Raw genomic sequence first — 18,190 nt, 5'->3', positions numbered from 1 at the left:
TTAACGGCAGAATATCAGTTTTACTAACCCCCCCCCCCCCCCACACAAAAAAAAAACTGGAATACAGGCAGGGCTGGGGGCCTTGGCATTGCATCATACTACCCCTTCCACTGTCTCCTTCAATGGGATTGGAACTCCACGATACAGTCTATTGCAAGTTACTACCATTTAACCAGCTGCTGAGATAAGATGGACCATTGGCCGGTGCTGAGCAAGTGGCCTCAAATCTTCAAGAGAATTTCTTCTTTGTTGCTGTGAAACGTTCCATATACTGAGGGAAGAGAAACACAAGTCACTCACTCAGGTCTGTTGCAAGGGCTCAATCCAACACCAAACCAATCAGACTGCATCACATGCTCAATCGACTGCTATGTTAATAGTTTCACACACACCCATACACCAATTTAGGTTGACCCTTACAATCACTCAGAACCATGCCCTTGTACTTCTCCCCCTATCTCAGCATGCCAACCAATTTCTGCAACCTCTCCTTTACACACCTTCCCCACTCTGGAGTGCGCACTGGAATCAGAGTGGTATTCGGCTTTCTGGGTAGAAGTGAATTGAAATTTTCTGTGGATTCAGTTACTTTATTTTAAATTTAAAGTGCCCAATTTATTTTGTTTTCCCAATTTTTTTTTTTAAATAATTTTTATTGAAATTTTTACAAAATATAAACATCTTAACTCTATTAACATACAACCGCGGTAACACCCCATGAACAATACCCCCCCAGCTTAAAGAGCAACTTCAAACAAAAGGAAAGAACAAAAACAAAGAAAAAGAAAACAGAAAAAAAAACAAAAAAGAGAGAGATAGCACCCTCCACGAACCCATGTGCACAGTTCCCCCCCCAACCTCCACCTCCCGGGTTGCTGCTGCTGTCGGCCTATTTCCCTACCGTTCCGCCAGAAAGTTCAGAAAAGGCTGCCACCGCCTGAAAAACCCTCGTACTGATCCCCTCAGGGCAAATTTCACCCTCTCCAATTTAATGAACCCTGCCATATCAGAGATCCAGGCCTCCACGCTTGGGGACCTTGCAGCCTTCCATTGGAGCAAGATCCTCCGCCGGGCTACTAGGGACGCAAAGGCCAGAACACCGGCCTCTATCGCCTCCTGCACTCCCGGCTCCACTGCAACCCCAAAAATTGCGAGTCCCCAGCCTGGCTCGACCCTGGATCCCACCACCCTTGACACCGTCCTTGCTACCCCCTTCCAAAACTCCCCCAATGCTGGGCCAAAACATATGGGCGTGGTTCGCTGGACTCCCGAGCACCTAGCACACCTGTCCTCTCCCCCGAAAAACCTACTCATCCTCGACCCAGTCATGTGGGCCCTATGCAGCACCTTTAACTGTATGAGGCTAATCCTCGCACAGGAAGAGGAGGAATTCACTCTCTCCAGGGCATCCGCCCACATCCCCTCCTCAATCTCCTCACCCAGCTCCTCCTCCCATTTACCCTTCAGTTCCTCCACCGAGGCCTCGTCTACCTCCTGCATTACCCGGTATATGTCCGAAACCCTCCCTCCTCCAACCCACACCCCCGAGAGCACCCTGTCCCGTACCCCCCGTGGGGGCAACAAGGGGAACCCCTCCATCTGCTGCCTGGCAAACACCCTAACCTGCATGTACCGAAACATGTTTCCCGGGGGGAGCCCAAACTTCCCCCCCAAGCTCGCGAACGTCCCCTCCACAAACAGGTCCCTCAACCTCCTAACCCCTGCCCTGTGCCAGCCCAGAAATCCACCATCAATGCTCCCTGGGACGAACCGATGGTTCCCCCGTATCGGGGCCTCCATAGAGCCCCCCATTTCTCCCCTGTGCCGTCTCCATTGCCCCCAAATTTTGAGGGTAGCCGCCACCACCGGGCTCGTGGTATACCTCGTTGGAGGGAGCGGCAACGGCGCCGTTACTAGTGCCTCCAGGCTCGTGCCCACAAGACGCCTCCTCCATCCTCTTCCACGCTGCCCCTTCCTTGTTCATTACCCACTTACGCACCATCGCTGCATTGGTCGCCCAGTAGTACCCACAGAGGTTGGGCAACGCCAGACCCCCCCTATCCCTGCCTCGTTCCAGGAACACTCTTCGAACCCTCGGAGTCCCATGCGCCCACACAAATCCCGTGATACTCCTGTTGACCCTCCTAAAAAAGGCCTTCGGGATAAGGATGGGGAGGCACTGGAACAGGAACAAAAACCTCGGGAGCACCGTCATCTTGACGGACTGCACCCTCCCCGCCAGTGACAGCGGTAACATATCCCATCTCTTAAACTCCTCCTCCATCTGCTCCACCAACCTTGTGAGGTTGAGCTTGTGCAGGGCCCCCCAGCTCCCCGCCACCTGGACCCCTAGGTACCTGAAGCTCTTCCCTGCCTGCTTCAGTGGGAGCCTACCAATCCCCTCCTCTTGATCCCCCGGATGCACCACAAACACCTCTTGCCCAGGTTCAACTGATACCCCGAGAAACCCCCGAATTCCCTAAGAATCCTCATCACCTCCGGCATCTCCCCCACCGGGTCCGCCACATACAGCAACAAGTCGTCCGCGTACAGTGACACTCGATGCTCCTCCCCCACCCCGCACCAGGCCCCTCCAGTTCCCCGACTCCCTCAGTGCCATGGCCAGGGGCTCAATCGCCAACGCGAAGAGCAAGGGGGACAGGGGGCACCCCTGTCTCGTGCCCCGATACAGCCGAAAGTACTCCGACCTCCTCCTATTTGTGGCTACACTTGCCATCGGGGCCTCGCAGAGCAGCCTCACCCACCGGATAAACCCCTCCCCAAACCCAAACCTCTCCAACACCTCCCACAAGTACTCCCACTCCACCCTATCGAAGGCCTTCTCCGCGTCTAATGCCACCACTATCTCCGCCTCCCCTTCCACAGTCGGCATCATGACATTGAGGAGTCTTCGCACATTTGTGTTCCGCTGCCTTCCCTTCACAAACCCCGTCTGGTCCTCATGTATGACCCCAGGCACACAATCCTCTATTCTAATGGCCAGGATCTTTGCCAGCAGCTTAGCGTCGGCGTTCAGCAGCGAAATCGGCCTATATGATCCACACTGCAGAGGGTCCTTGTCCCGCTTCAGGATCAAGGAAATCAGCGCCCGTGACGTAGTTGGGGGCAGAGCCCCCCTCCCTTGCCTCGTTAAAGGTCCGGACCAACAGGGGGCCCAACAGGTCCAAATACTTTTTGTAGAATTCAGCCGGAAACCCGTCCGGCCCCGGCGCCTTCCCCGACTGCATGCTCCCTATCCCTTTGACCACCTCCTCCAGCTCGATCGGCGCCCCTAGTCCCTCCACCTGCTCCTCTTCCACCCTCGGAAATCACAACTTGTCCAAGAAGCGCCCCATTCCGCGCCCCATTCCACCCCCCTCCACCGGGGGTTCAGACCGGTACAATTCCCCATAGAAGTCCCTGACGACCCCATTGACATCTACCCCCCTCCGAACCACCTTCCCAGCTCTATCCATCACTCCCCCAATCTCCCTGGCCGCGTCTCGCTTCTGGAGCTGGTACGCCAGCATCCTGCTCGCCTTCTCCCCGTATTCATACACCGCCCCCTGTGCCCTCCTCCACTGAGCTTCCGCCTTTCTGGTCGTCAGTAGGTCGAATCTGGCCTGAAGGCTACGCCTATCCCTCAGCAATCCCTCCTCTGGGGCCTCCGCATATCTCCTATCCACCTGTACCATCTCCCCTATCAGTCTTTCCCTTTCCCTCTGCTCCCCCCATCTCCCTATGGGTTCGGATGGAGATCAATTCCCCCCTCATCACCGCCTTCAATGCCTCCCAGACCGTCCCCACCCGAACCTCCCCGTTATCATTGGCCTCGAGGTATCTCTCAATACACCCCCGGACCCTCCCGGCCACCTCCTCCTCTGCCAGCAGCCCCACCTCCATGCGCCAGAGCGGACGTTGGTCCCTCTCTTCCCCCAGCCCGAGGTCCATCCAGTGCGGGGCATGATCCGAAATGGCAATGGCGGAGTATTCCACTTCCTCCACCCTTGACACCAGCCCCCTGCTCAGGACAAAAAAGTCAATCCTCGAGTAGGCCTTATGTACACGGGAGAAAAACGAGTATTCCCTGGCCCTTGGCCTCGCAAACCTCCAAGGGTCCACGCCCCCCCCCCCGCCTTCTGGTCCATGAATCCCCTCAACACCTTAGCCGCCGCCGACCTCCTACCCGTCCGGGACTTGGATCGATCCAATGGGGGATCCAGTACTGTTAAAGTCCCCCCCCCATGATCAGGCCCCCCGCCTCCAGGTCCGGAATGCGGCCCAACTTACGCCGCATAAACCCCGCATCGTCCCAATTTGGGGTATAAACATTCACCAACACTACCCGCTCCCCCTGCAGCTTGCCACTCACCATCACGTACCTCCCGCCACTGTCAGCCACCAACTTCCACGCCTCAAACGACACCTTCTTCCCCACCAGGGCCGCCACCCCCTTCCTCTTCTCATCCAACCCTGAGTGGAATACTTGGCCCATCCACCCACCCCTTCCTCAGCCGGACCTGGTCCACCACCCTCAGGTGTGTCTCCTGGAGCATGGCCACATCCGCCTTCAGTCCCTTCAGGTGCGCAAATACTTGGGCCCTTTTGACCGGCCCATTCAGCCCCCTCACATTCCAGGTTATCAGCCGGATCCTAGGGCTCCCTGCCACCTTCCCCTGTCGATTAGCCATACCCCATCCCTTGCCCACCCCCGGCCAGCGTCCCACGCTCTGCCAATTTCCCACGGCGGGAACTCCCCCCCCCCCCCCCCCCCCCCGCGTCCTCCAGCTCCTTCCTGACCGTTTCAGCAGCAACCCGGTCCCCCCCCCTCCCAGGATAGGACCCCTCCTAGCCGCGCCCCCCCCTCTACAGCAGTCCCGTGAGCCAGCTAACTTCTGCTGACCCCGGCGGCTCCCGCCCTACTTTCGGCTCCTCCCAACGTGGCACTGCCCCTCCTCCATTGTGCCCATCAACGAGTCCACCCTCCCCCCGCGGGAAAAGAAAACACGCCCCCCTCCCTCTCACAGCGCGGGAGCCCCGCAGAAAGACCGCGCTTTCACCCTGCCGGGCCCCGCCTCCTCCAGGGCCACTCCCATTGTCAGTCCCCCCCACCAGCTCCCCAAACACCCCGTTTACCCCTCTGCCCGAACCCATCCACCCAACCCCTGCTTGAAAACCCATAAAGAAAAAACCCGTATGACATCACCCCACCCACCCTAAAGCCACATCTTACCCTAAACCCAGTAAATACAAATACAGTATAAATAAATACAGTATTATACAGCATCCCCCATCAGGGGGACCCTCAGTTTGAGTCCCGAGGGAGTCCACGCCTCCTCCGGGGACTCAAAGTAGTGGTGCCGATCCTTGTAGGTGACCCACAGACACGCCGGCTGCAACATTCCAAACTTCACCTTCCGTCTGTGGAGCACCGCCTTCGTCCGGTTAAACCCGGCCCTCCGCCTCGCCACTTCTGCACTCCAGTCCTGGAAGATCCGCACCTCCGTGTTCTCCCATTTGCTGCTCCGCTCCTTCTTGGCCCACCGGAGCACACACTCACGATCCACGAACTCCAACACTGCCCGCGGCAGCTCGTTCGGCTTGGGCCTCCTAGCCAGAATTCTGTGGGCCCCCTCCAACTCCAGGGGCCCTTGGAAGGACCCAGCCCCATCAGCGAGTTTTGCATCATCACCACGTAGGCCGCTAGGTCCGACCCCTCCAGCCCCTCCGTGAGGCCCAGGATCCGTAAAGTCTTCCTCCTCGACTGGTTGTCCAGCTCCTCGAACCGCTCCTGCCATCTTTTATGGAGCGCCTCGTGCATCTCCACCTTCCCCACCACGGCCACGACCTCGTCCTCCCTTTCGGAGGCCTGCTGCTGCAGCTCCCGGATCACAGCCCCCCGGGCTGTCTGGGTCTCCATCAGTTCCCTGTTGGTTACCTTCAGGGACTCCAGCAGCTCCAATTTCAGCGCCTGGAAGCAGCGCAGCAGAATCGTCTGCTGCTCCTGGACCCACTTCCTCAGCTCCTCAAAGCTTTCGCCGGCCGCCATTTTGTTTTCCAACCCCCGATTTTTCCTGGGTGTTTTCCTCGATCTTCTCTCTGCCCCACTCCCGGTCCAGACCATGGGACCGCTGGGGCGACTCCTGGCCTCTTCCCCCGTCGGGATTTGCCTCCTCAGCTCCATTGGGGGCCCTGGAAAAAGCTCCGAAGTCCGTTAATCGCGGGAGCCGCCGAATGTGCGGCTCAACTGCGCATTGCCGCCACCGGAAGTCTTGTTTTCCCAATTAAGGGGCAATTTAGTGTTGCCAATCCACCTACCCTGCACATTTTTGTGTTGTGGGGTGAGCCCACCCAGACACAGGGAGAATGTGCAAACTCCAGATGGACAGTGACCTGTGGCCAGATTGAACCCAGGTCCTCGGCGCTGTGAGGCAGCACTGTGGATTCAGTTACACCAAGAGATTCACATCAACAGAACACTACTTATTAATTAATAAACCCTGCACCCTTCCCTTTCATATCCTCAGCCTTTCCTCATAAATCTGACATTCCTATTTAGACGAGTGGGATTACACTGGGTATCAAAAGGATACAGGAACGAGCAGGAAAGTGAAGTTAGACAAGGTGGGCCAAGTGCCCCCCCTTTTGTGCTGTATCATTTCTATAGTTCTATGAAGATTACGGAGAGATTCCAGGAGAAATATATAGATAGAGGGGATAGCTCATGAAGCAAATACATTTTGTATACACTGGATGAACCTATTTCTGTCCTGGTACAGTGCAGAGAACTTGGAAGTAAGCACTGACAGTGCAGAAAGTACAGTATATGTGGAAACCTGGTCCTGGCTCCAATCACTAAAATTCTATAATTTCATAGCATGCCGAAAGCACCAGGAATGTTGTCAAGGTTTCAAATGGGATTCTTTGCCAGAAGTGACATTATTACACCAGACACGTGAACCTGCCTATTCTGTTCGGATGTTGATTATCCCATCGGCACTACCAATCCGTCCCTTCACACACTGTGACCAACCTTATCATACCCCTCTAGATCGCGCAGATTCTTAACTTCAAAAAGATTTCCCTCAACAGCCAGCAGGGAGATCCGAGAGTCGGCCAGGATACTAGTAGGAATCATGGAGATTTCTAAACAGTTCTCTTCGATCCGCAAAACCTTCAGCCGTGGAGCGCGGGAGATGTTTGATGAAATCTGAGACACCTGAAAGTATAAAATGGGTACTTTAAACTTCAAACTAAATTATAAAACAAGCAACTTGTCATGCACAGGCCTCATACTGCACACATATTGCTCTTCTGGAATATATTCTACCTACACCTCTTCCATCTATGGTTTCTTGAATCAGTGTATACACAATTAATGGCATTTTTTCCACACAAGAAACATTGTACTGATTAATTTATACAATAAATTTAATTGTATTTATGCTTTTGAGAGAAAAAAAACACTGGTTGACTAATTAATTTACAGGGATCAATATTGTTTTAAGAGAGCAATTAATGTACACTCCTCAAACGGTGCACAATTAAGTTCACGCAGGGAGCAACTGACAATGCGTACACTGGACAACCTTTAGCTACAAGGGGCCATTCAACCCCTCATCTGTTTTGGCAATCAATTAGATCATGGCTGATTTACATCTTGACTCTTAACCCATCTGTAACCCTTGAGCCCCTTGCCTAACAAAGATCTGTCAATCTGTTTTGAAATTTTCAACTGACCCCACCCCCCCCCCCCCCCTCTCTCTCTCCTTACAGTTTTGTGTGAATAAATATTTCCTGGCATCATCCCTGAACACCTAACTGCAATTTTAAGATTGTGCCCCCTTGTTCTGGACTTCCCCATCAGAGGAAAAGTTTATTTCTAACTACCCTATCAAATCCTTTAAGCATCTGATATACTTCAATTAGAGGGTGGCACGGTGGTTAGCAGTGCTGCCTCACGGCACTGAGGACCCAGGTCACTGTCCATGTGAAGTTTGCACATTCTCCCAGTGTCTGCGTGGGTTTCGCCCCCACAACCCAAAGATGTGCAAGGTAGGTGGATTGAACACGCTAAATTGCCCCTTAATTGGAAAAAAGAATTGGATACTCGAAATTAAAAAAGGAACTTTTTTTAAAAAGGTATACTTCAATTAGGTCATCCCTATAACTTCTAGACTTTAATGGTTACCAACCTAGTCTATTCAACCAGATCTGATAAGTGAACACTGTTAGCCCCTGTATTACGGTGAATCTGTGCTCCATGGCAAATATCTTTGAGACACACTGCCCACAATTGAACACAGCACTCCAGTTGGTCTAACCCAGGGGTGGGCAAACTACGGCCCGCCAAAGGTATTTCTGCGGCCCACCAAGTCATTAAAAAAATAATAAAAATTTTTTTTTAGAAATTTTAAAAAAAAATTTTTTTTTTTTTAAGGTTAATGGGGGGGGGGGGCTGTTGGGTTACTTACTGGTATAGGGTGGATACGTTGACTTGAGTAGGGTGATCATTGCTCGGCACAATGTCGAGGGCCGAAGGGCCTGTTCTGTGCTGTACTGTTCTATGTTCTATATGAGGTGCCCAGAATCATAACCGGGTGAAGTAATTATTTTACTTAATATACTATGCGGCCCTTTGTGAATTGTGAATTTCTGAATGTGGCCCTTGCATGGAAAAGTTTGCCCACCCCTGGTCTAACCAGAGTGTACCATAACCTCCACTGCTTGTATGCCAATGTGATAAAGGCCAACTCTCAATTAGTACTTTTCCACTAGCTTTTAGTGATCTCTGTATTTGGACCTCTAAATCTCTTCTTTATGCTCATCCATAGTTCCTAGTTTTTCTCCGTTTAGAAAATGCTCTGATCTTTCTTGGATATTGGTGGCACAGTGGCTGGCACTTCTTCCTCACAGCATCAGCGACCTGGTTCAATTCCGGCCTCGGAATTTGCATTTTCTCCCCGTGTGTGTGGTTTCCTCAGAGTGCTCCGGTTTTCGCACAGTCCAAAGATGTGCAGGTTAGGTAGATTGGCCGAGCTAAATTGCCCCTTAGTGTCCAAAAGGTTAGGTAGGGTTACTGTGTTACGGGGATAGGGTGAAAGCGTGTCCTTAAATAGGGTGCCCTTTCCAAAGGCTGGTGTAGACTCAATGGGCTGAATGGCCCCCTTCTGTACTGTAGATATTCTATTCTATGAAAGTGGTTTTCTTTTCCTCCTTCCCAATCATTTATAAAAAAAAGTGAAAAGCTGAGTCACCAATTCCTGGGTCTTCCCGCTGAACCAATTCTCTATGCAAGCCAATGGTTGCCTTCAATTCCAATTGTTTTTGCTATTAGGATCTTAAGTAGAACCTTGTCAAGTGCCTTCTGAAAGTCATAAATAAATAACATTCACAGGCAATCCCTTGTCTGTGACATCAGTAACCCTTCAAAATTCAACTAGGTTCATTAGACATGACCTTTACAAATACATGTTGGCATTATCTATGCAAAGACAATTACACTCAACTAATAATGGACATAGCTCACAGCACTGGCTTATACCAAGAACAAGAAATAATGCAGATTGTAATATGGGCAATAATGCATGCAATTCATAGCGTACACAAGTAATAGCATACACAGTTCACACTATGCACAATACTGATCATGGTTTACAAATAGTGTACACAAACTCTAGCATGCACAACTATTAATAACAGCTCAGAGTGTACATTAATACGCACAGCTCATACAATGCACAATTAATGCACACAGTTCATCCTCTTGCACTAATGAGCAGTGCAGTGCTTGCCTGTAACAGACCTGGTTCTGGTTAACATTGAGTTCAATGGCCTGTAACTGCTCCAATTCATCTGGAAGGCGCTGGATTCGGTTCTTGGACAGATCCACTACATCCAGGTGTCGGAGGCGGCAGAGCTGGAGTGGAAACTCACGAAGCTGGTTTCCAGAGAGATTCAGGGTCTTCAGGGCTGCCAGCTGATCAAAGCTAGAGGGGAGCTGCTTCAGTGAGTTACTGTTTAGATGAAAAGTCTCCAGTTTCTTCAGCTTGCCCACATCCTCAGGGAGAACAGCTGATAGAGAAAAATGCCATGTTAATGAAAATAAACCTGTTCAGTGGATAGAACTGCTAATCAGTGAGGTCCCAGCTACCTGCGTGAACCTGGGGATATGCTGTGAAAGAGAAGGGCTCAGATTCCTGGTGCACTGGGATCAATATGGAGACAGGATGGGTCAATTCAGGAGAGGGCCTGAAGACACAGGGTACATATGAGGATAATTCAGATTCTTGGGATTGGGATCAATTAACATAGGACCATAGTAGCCTCCGCCTGGGGGGCTGGAGGGTGCAGGAGGCACGGGCACGTGGCTGGCCTAAAAAAGTAGATGGCTAGTCGGCCGGGGGATGTTGGTAGCCCCCCGACCAGGCTGATAACGTGGAACGTGTGGGGCCTGAATGGGCCGGTCAAGAGGGCCCGTGTGTTTTTGCACTTAAAGGGGCTAAAGGCAGACGCAGCCATGCTACAAGAAACGCACCTGAAGATCGCGGATCAAACCAGGCTGAGGAAAGGATGGGTGGGGCAGGTTTTCCACTCAGGGCTGGATGCGAAGAACAGGGGGGCGGTCGCAATCCTGGTGAGCAAGCGGGTGGCATTTGAGGCAGCGGGTATTGTGGCGGATAAAGGGGTAGATATGTTATGGTGAGTGGCAGGTTGCAGGGTGGTGCTAGTGAATGTGTATGCCCCGAACTGGGACGATGCAGGGTTCATGAAGCGGATGTGGAGTAGGATTCCGGATCTGGAGTCATACAGTTTGGTAATGGGGGGGGGCCTTTAACACGGTCCTGGACCCGGCACTGGATAGGTCTAGATCGGGTAAGAGGCCGGCAGCGGCCAAGGTCCTGAGGGGGTTCATGGACCAGATGGGGGGAGTGGATCTGTGGAGATTTGCCAGGCCAAGGGTGAAGGAGTTTTCCTTCTTCTCCCATGTGCACAAGGCGTACTCACGGATTGATTTTTTTCGTGGTAAGTAGGGCGCTAATCCCAAGAGTGGAGGGGGTGGAGTATTCGGCCATTGCGATCTCGGACCATGCCCCGCACTGGGTGGAATTGGGGCTGGGGAAGGAAAGAGGCCAACACCCCCCGTGGAGAATGGACATGGGACTACTGGCGGACAAAGATGTCTGTGGGTAGGTTCGGAGGTGTAACCAAAGCTATCTGGAGACCAATGATAATGGGGAGGTTTCGGTGAGTGTGGTCTGGGAGGCGCTGAAGGCAGTTGTCAGAGGGGAGCTAATCTCGGTCAGGGCCCACAGAGAGAAGAGGGATAGGATGGAGAGGGAGAGATTGGTGGGGGAGATACTTAGGGCGGACAGGATGTATGCGGAGTCCCCCGAGGAGAGGTTGTTGAAGGAGCGCCGGAGCCTGCAGGCGGAGTTTGACTTGCTTACCATGGGGAAGGCTGAGGCTCAGTTGAGGAAGGTACAGGGAGCAGTGTACGAATATGGGGAGAAGGCAAGTAGGATGCTGGCGCATCAGCTGCGGAAGAGAGAGGCGGCCAGGGAGATTGGGGGAATTAGAGATGGGGGGGGGGGGGGGGGGGGGAGGTAACATGGTGTTGAGCTCGGTAAGGATTAACGAGGTCTTCAAGGACTTTTATGGCAAATTGTACGAGTCAGAACCCCCGGGAGGCGTTGGGGGGGGGATGAGGCAGTTCCTCGACCAACTGAGGTTTCCACAAGTGGAGGAGGGGCAAGTAGAGGGATTGGGGGCCCCGACTGAGATGGAGGAACTGGTTAAGGGGTTAGGTGGTATGCAGGCGGGCAAGGCCCGGGACCGGATGAGTAACCCGTAGAGTTTTACAGGAAATTCTCGGAGCTGCTGGTCCGCTGTTGTTGAGGACTTTCAATGAGGCTAAGGAAAAGGGAACCCTTCCCCCGACGATGTTGCAGGCTCTGACCTCGCTTATCCTCAAGCGAGATAAGGACCCGTTGCAATGTGGCTCCTATAGGCTGATTTCGCTCCTTAATGTGGATGCCAAGCCGTTGGCCAGGATTTTGGCCACTAGGATTGAGGACTGTGTCCCGGGAGTGATCAATGAGGATCAGACGGGGTTTGTGAAGGGCAGTCAGTTGAATCCGAATGTGCGGAAGCTCCTGAATGTGATCATGATGCCCTCGGAAGGGGGGGGATGCAGAAGTGGTAGCGGCAATGGATGCGGAGAAAGCCTTCGATCGGGTGGAGTGGGAGTACCTGTGGGAAGTGTTAGGCAGATTTGGATTTGGAGAGGAATTTATAGGTTGGGTCAAATTGTTCTATCAGGTCCCGATAGCGAGTGTGTCGACGAACCGGCTGCGGTCGGGGTACTTTAGATTACATAGAGGAACGAGGCAGGCGTGCCCCCTGTCCCCCTGCTGTTTGCCCTGCCGATCGAGCCGCTGGCCATTGTGTTGAGGGAGTCCAGAAACTGGAGAGGGTTGGTTCGGGGGGGGGGGGGGGGGGGGGGGGGGGGGGACGACGTTGAGGGAGTCCAGAAACTGGAGGGGGTTGGTTCGGGATGGCAGGGAGCATCGTATTTCACTGTATGCGGATGACCTGCTCCTGTACTTTGCGGATCCGGTGGAGGGGATAGGGGAGGTCATGCAGACTCTTAGGGATCTTGGAGACTTTTCGGGGTATAAGCTGAATGTTGGAAAAAGCGAGCTTTTTGTGATACATGCGAGGGGCCAGGAAAAGAGACTAGGAGAGCTACCGCTTAAGATGGTGGAGAGGAGCTTTCGCTACTTGGGCATTCAGGTGGCTAAGAGCTGGGGTGTCCTGCACAAGCTCAATTTAGCACGGCTGGTGGATCAGATGGAGGAGGACTTTAAGAGGTGGGACATGCTGCCGCTTTCCCTGGAGGGCAGGGTGCAGTCTGTGAAGATGATGGTCCTCCCCAGGTTCTTGTTCGTCTTCCAGTGCCTTCCCATCCTCATCCCCAAGTTCTTTTTCAAGCGGGTAAATAGGATTATTGCGGGATTTGTGTGGGCAAACAGGACCCCGCGTGTTAAGAGACTGTTCTTGGAGCGCAGTCGGGGAGGGGGGGGGGTTGGCGCTGCCGAACTGTTGCAGCTATTACTGGGCAGCGAATATATCCATAATTCAGAAATGGATAACGGAGGGACAGCAGGCGGCGTGGAAACGGTTGGAAGCGGCATCTTGTAAAGATACTAGCTTGGGGGCACTGATAACGGCACCGTTGCCACTTCCGCCTACGCGGTATACCACGAGCCCGGTGGTGGCGGCACCATTGAGGATCTGGGGGCAGTGGAGACGGAACAATCAGAGGTTTGTTCCGGGTAGAATAGACGGGGGTTCCTAAGTTGGCACAGGGCGGGTATCAAAAGGATGGGGGACTTGTTGACGGGACTTTTGCTAGTCTGAGGGCGCTGGAGGAGAAATTTGGGCGACCCCCGGGGAATACCTTTAGGTACATGCAGGTTCGGGTGTTCGTGAAAAAGCAGGTGGGGGAATTCCCACTGCTGCCTGCCCGGAGGATACAGGACAGGGTGGTCTCGGGCGTGTGGGTGGGGGAATGGCAAGATATCAGAAATATATCAGGAGCTGCAGGAGGCAGAGGGGGCCTCGCTGGAGGAGCTGAAGGGCAAGTGGGAGGAGGAGCTGGGTGAGGAGCTGGATGAGGGCCTGTGGGCTGACGCCCTGGGCAGGGTCAATTCCTCCTCATCTTGCGCCAGGCTTATCCTGGTTCAGTTTAAGGTGGTGCGCCGGGCACATATGACAGTGGCGAGAATGAGTAAGTTCTTTGGGGTGGAGGACAGGTGTGTGAGGTGCTCAGGGAGCCCAGCAAATCATGTCCATATGTTCTGGGAATGCCCGGCACTTACAGGATTTTGGAAAGGAATAGGCGACAAGTTTAGATAAAGGATCTGGATCAGCGCAGGCTGGGAGGGCCGAAGGGCCTGTTCCTGTGCTGTAATTTTCTTTGTTCCTGTTCAGTTTGGAATGCGCGTTTGTAAATGCACAAAGGATTGTAAATAAAATTGGTGAGCTGGAGGTGCTTTAGGGGGCAGGGTGGTCCGATGTAATGGTATCAACAAAGATGTATGCTGTGTGCCACTGATTGCTTATTGAGTCTTACCCAATTTATTACTATTCAAATTCAAACTCTTCAAAACAGCGAAGTGGCCAATGACAGAAGGCAAGATTTCAATCTTGTTTCCTGAAAGATCCATTGTCCTTAGGCTCGATGCAAGTTTCTGCAGGTCCATGGGAAACTGAATATTAAGAGAACAAATCAAGAAATCAGTAACTTCTAAAGAACACTAGAGGAGGCTAACCTCTGAATCTCCCACCTGTCCCACGCACTGAACAAGGGTCTATGAGCCAAATGCCTTCCCTGGAAGACCTTGTCCATCATAAACACCTGCTCATGGGAAAACAACATAGGAGTGTAAAGGACTGAAGTAACTAAGCACTACTCTAATATCAAAGTGCTGCAGTTTGCTCAGCAGGTTAATGAGGGCTGTTCCTGTATCTTGTGTTTACCTTCATTGAAATAGCGCAGGAGGCAAAAATAGCGAAGTCAAAGTAGGAATGGGAGGGGATGTTAAAGGGGAGTGAGAATGGAAGTGAGTGTTAAAGTTGCTGAGATGAAAAGTGTCTACTCTAACTCTGACATTCCTCAGATCAGTGAAATACATCATGGACAAGAAACAATCACTTTCACAATCAGTTCCCAAGAATTAGAAGCATAATGACTAGATTTGTATTCCCTCATAGATTAAGAGCTGATCTGATCATGGAGATCAAAGTGGTTAAAGAATTTGGTATGGTCGATATGGACAGATTATTTCCTCCAGAGGGGCCAGTCCAGATCAAGGGGACACAACCTTCAAATTAGGGCGAGGTCTCCTGAAAATGTCTAAACAAAAATTGATAGAGTTTGGTAGGTATGTTACTAAGGGGACCGGTTTAGCTCAGTTGGCTGGATAGCTAGTTTTAGGTAAGATTACTAAAGGGCTACGAAACAAAGTTACAGAGATTAAGTTAAATAAAGATCAGCCGGGCAGCACGGTGGCACAGTGGTTAGCACTGGGACTGTGGCGCTGAGGACCCAGGTTCAAATTCCGGCCTTGGGTCACTGTCCGTATGGAGTTTGCACGTTCTCCCCGTGTCTGATGGGTTTCACCCCCACAACCCCACAACCCAAAGATGTGCAGGTTAGGTGGATTGGCCATGTTAAATTTCCCCTAATTGGAAAGAAATATATAATTGGGTACTCTAAATTTATAAATAAATATTTAAATATCACCCATGATCTAACTGTGTGACAGAATAGGCTCGAGAGAGAGAGAGAGAGAGAGAGAGAGAGAGAGGGCAGCACGGTGGCACAGTGGTTAGCATTGCTGCCTACGGCACTGAGGACCCAGGTGCGAATCCCGGCCCTGGGTCACTGTCTGTGTGGAGTTTACACATTCTCCCCGTGTCTGCGTGGGTTTCGCCCCCACAACCCAAAGATGTGCAGGGTAGGTGGATTGGCCATTCTAAATTACCCCTTAATTGGAAAAAAATAATTGGGTACTCTAAATTTATTTTAAAAAAAGAATAGGCTCGAGAGGCTGAATGGCCTCCTGTCCTATGTGCCGTTGACGGGTCACTTGTGATTCTGGCCTCATTTTAAATGCAGTGGATAGGTTAAATACATATAGAACAGGATCATTGTGTCTCACTCAAATTGGCCTCAACTCTTTTCTCATTTTGTGAATGGAAGAATCAGTTTGGAGTTGCTGCTCTCCATTACTTCCCGTGACTGTTACAGTGAAGTATAAAAGAATAGGAGGGGGACAAGATTCAGGGTTCAATGCTGCTGGCAATCATGGTTTGGACACAAACACAATCCTCGGCTACTTTGACGAGACATCTCTAAGTCTGCAGATAGCACAGCTCAAGGGTCCAATACAAAATGTCACAACTCTCAATTTTTCTGCAGCTTCTCACCTCATTCAGGCCTTTCCCTGTGAGCTGGAACACGCCGGTCTTCTGTGCAGTTTCCAGGTGAGCTTTCAGGGCACTGTTCCCCATGGCAAAGCTGCGTAAATCCAAACAAAAATTACAATTTCCCCAATCTCTGATCACATCCAGGTCTGCTCAAGACAAGACTGACAGTCCCACCAGATAGTATCTATGATAAAACACACAACCAATTATGAACTCAAAACCCAACAGGTAAATCTCTTTTTTATATAAATTTTGAGTACCCAATTCATTTTTTTTCCAATTAAGGGGAAATTTAGCGTGGCCAATCCACCTAGCCTGCACATTTTTGGGTTGTGGGGGCGAAACCCACACAAACACGGGGAGAATGTGCAAACTCCACATTGGGTCTCCACACTCGGACAGTGACCCAGAGCCAGGATCGAACCTAGGACCTCGGCGCCGTGAGCAACAGGTAAATCTCAACCACTCATCTGCTCAATGAAAACAATCCCCTTGGGATAACATAGCCAACTCCCCAAAGGTCAATATGACTCCTGCTCCCACCTAGAGTGAACCCATTCATGCCCCTTGACTCCGTATCAAGGTGCTTCCACTAACTTTCTCCACTTGTCCCACTTCATTTCCCAGAAATAGATCCAGCACTGCTTCATTTTTCATTGGGCAGGAAACATTTCAGGAATTCCTTCCCCACATGTTGTTATTATTGCAGTCTATACTGGGATAATTGAAGTCCCCCATTAACTCAATATTAATTCTTGCACCATTTTCAATACGGAGGGAGTGCTGCAGCATCAAATGTGGCTCTTTTGACTGAGACACTGAAGCTCAGTCTCCCCTTTCAGGTAGGTGTAAAAGATCCTATTGCACTATTTTGAAGATCAGGAAAGTCAGCACGATAGCACAGTGCTTATCAGCTCTAGGGTCCCAGGTTCGATTCCCGACTTGGGTCACTGCCTGTGTGAAGTCTGCACGTTCTTCCTGTGTCTGCGTGGGTTTCCTCCCACAAGTCCCGAAAGACGTGCTGTTGGGAAATTTGGACATTCTGAATTCTCCCTCAATGTACCCAAACAGGCACCGGAATGTGGCGACTAGGGGCTTTTCACAGTAACTTCATTGTAGTGTTAATGTAAGCCTACTTGTGACAATAAAGATGATTATTATTGTATCTCTACTATTCTGGCCAATATTTATCCTTCAGTCAACAACCCTAAAATAGATACTATTAAAATTATATTATATTAAAATAGTGGGCATGCTGTTTGTGAGCATTTGCTGTGTGTGAATTGGTCGCCACATTATCTGCATTACAAGAGTAATTATACTTCAAAAATACTTAATTGGTTGTAAAGTGCTTTCGGACATCAGTATCATGAAAGGTGCTGTCGAAATGCAAGTCTGTCTGTCTGTCTTTGTTCCAAAAAAATAAAAGGATGTTGTCAAAATTAAGCAAAACTAAAGATCATGGGATTAAAGGGTCCATGGCAGCATGGATGCTAAATTATCTAAGGGGCAGAGTGTAGGGAGAAGTGGTAAACAGTTGTTTTTCAGACTGGAGGGAAGTATACAATGGTATTGTCGAAGCAAGGATCATTATTGGGATCAATGCTTTTGTTGGTTTAATTAATTTATTTATAAATTTAAAGTATGCAATTCATTTTCTTTTAAAAAAAGAGTCAATTTAATGTGGCCAATCAACTTACCCTGCACATCTTTGGGTTGTGGGGGTGAGACCCACGCAGATATCGGAGAATGTGCAAACTTCACACGGACAGTGACCCGGGTCCAGGATCAAACCCAGGTCCTCGACACCGTGAGGCAGCAGTGGTTAGCACTACTGCTTCACAGCACCAGAGACTCAGGTTTGATTCCGACCTTGGGTGACTGTCTGTGTGGGGTTTGTACATTCTTCCCGTGTCTGCATAGGTTTCCTCCGGGTGCTCCGGTTTCCTCCCACGGTCCAAAGATGTGCAGGTTTGGTAAATTGCCCTAGGTGGGGTTACGGGGCTAGGGTGGGGAATTGGGTCTGGTAGAGTGTTCTTTCAGAGGGCCAGTGCAGACTGGATGGGCCAAATGGCCTCCGTCTGCACTGTAGGAATTCTATTCTAAAGGAAGAGAGAGAGATATACAGAGGATTAGGAAAGGAATTCCAGAACTTGGGTGTTAGCAGCTGAAGGCTTGGCCAGCAATGGTAAAT

At 51.0% G+C, this 18,190-nt stretch overlaps 1 protein-coding gene across 3 annotated transcripts in view; it reads right to left on the bottom strand.

The window, feature by feature from the left end:
• lrrc57 (leucine rich repeat containing 57) overlaps nucleotides 1–18,190 on the bottom strand; it is a 40,381-nt gene continuing 22,191 nt past the window's right edge. For 2 of the 3 annotated variants that reach the window (XM_038782482.1, XM_038782471.1), the window contains exons 2-6: nucleotides 15,997–16,087; nucleotides 14,138–14,273; nucleotides 9,806–10,074; nucleotides 7,034–7,219; nucleotides 230–271 (exon numbers count right to left, since the gene is read on the bottom strand). In XM_038782482.1, the coding sequence (XP_038638410.1) occupies nucleotides 230–271; nucleotides 7,034–7,219; nucleotides 9,806–10,074; nucleotides 14,138–14,273; nucleotides 15,997–16,080 (717 nt within the window). In that variant the 5' untranslated portion in view covers nucleotides 16,081–16,087. Of the gene's footprint in view, nucleotides 272–7,033; nucleotides 7,220–9,805; nucleotides 10,075–14,137; nucleotides 14,274–15,996; nucleotides 16,088–18,190 lie in introns of all 3 variants that reach the window. The other variant, XM_038782460.1, reaches the window with a different exon arrangement.

This window comes from Scyliorhinus canicula, chromosome 2, assembly GCF_902713615.1.
Source record: "Scyliorhinus canicula chromosome 2, sScyCan1.1, whole genome shotgun sequence".
Lineage (NCBI taxonomy): Eukaryota > Metazoa > Chordata > Chondrichthyes > Carcharhiniformes > Scyliorhinidae > Scyliorhinus > Scyliorhinus canicula.
Note: the sequence above shows the minus strand (reverse complement) of the source record. Positions and strands in the feature narration are given on the sequence as shown.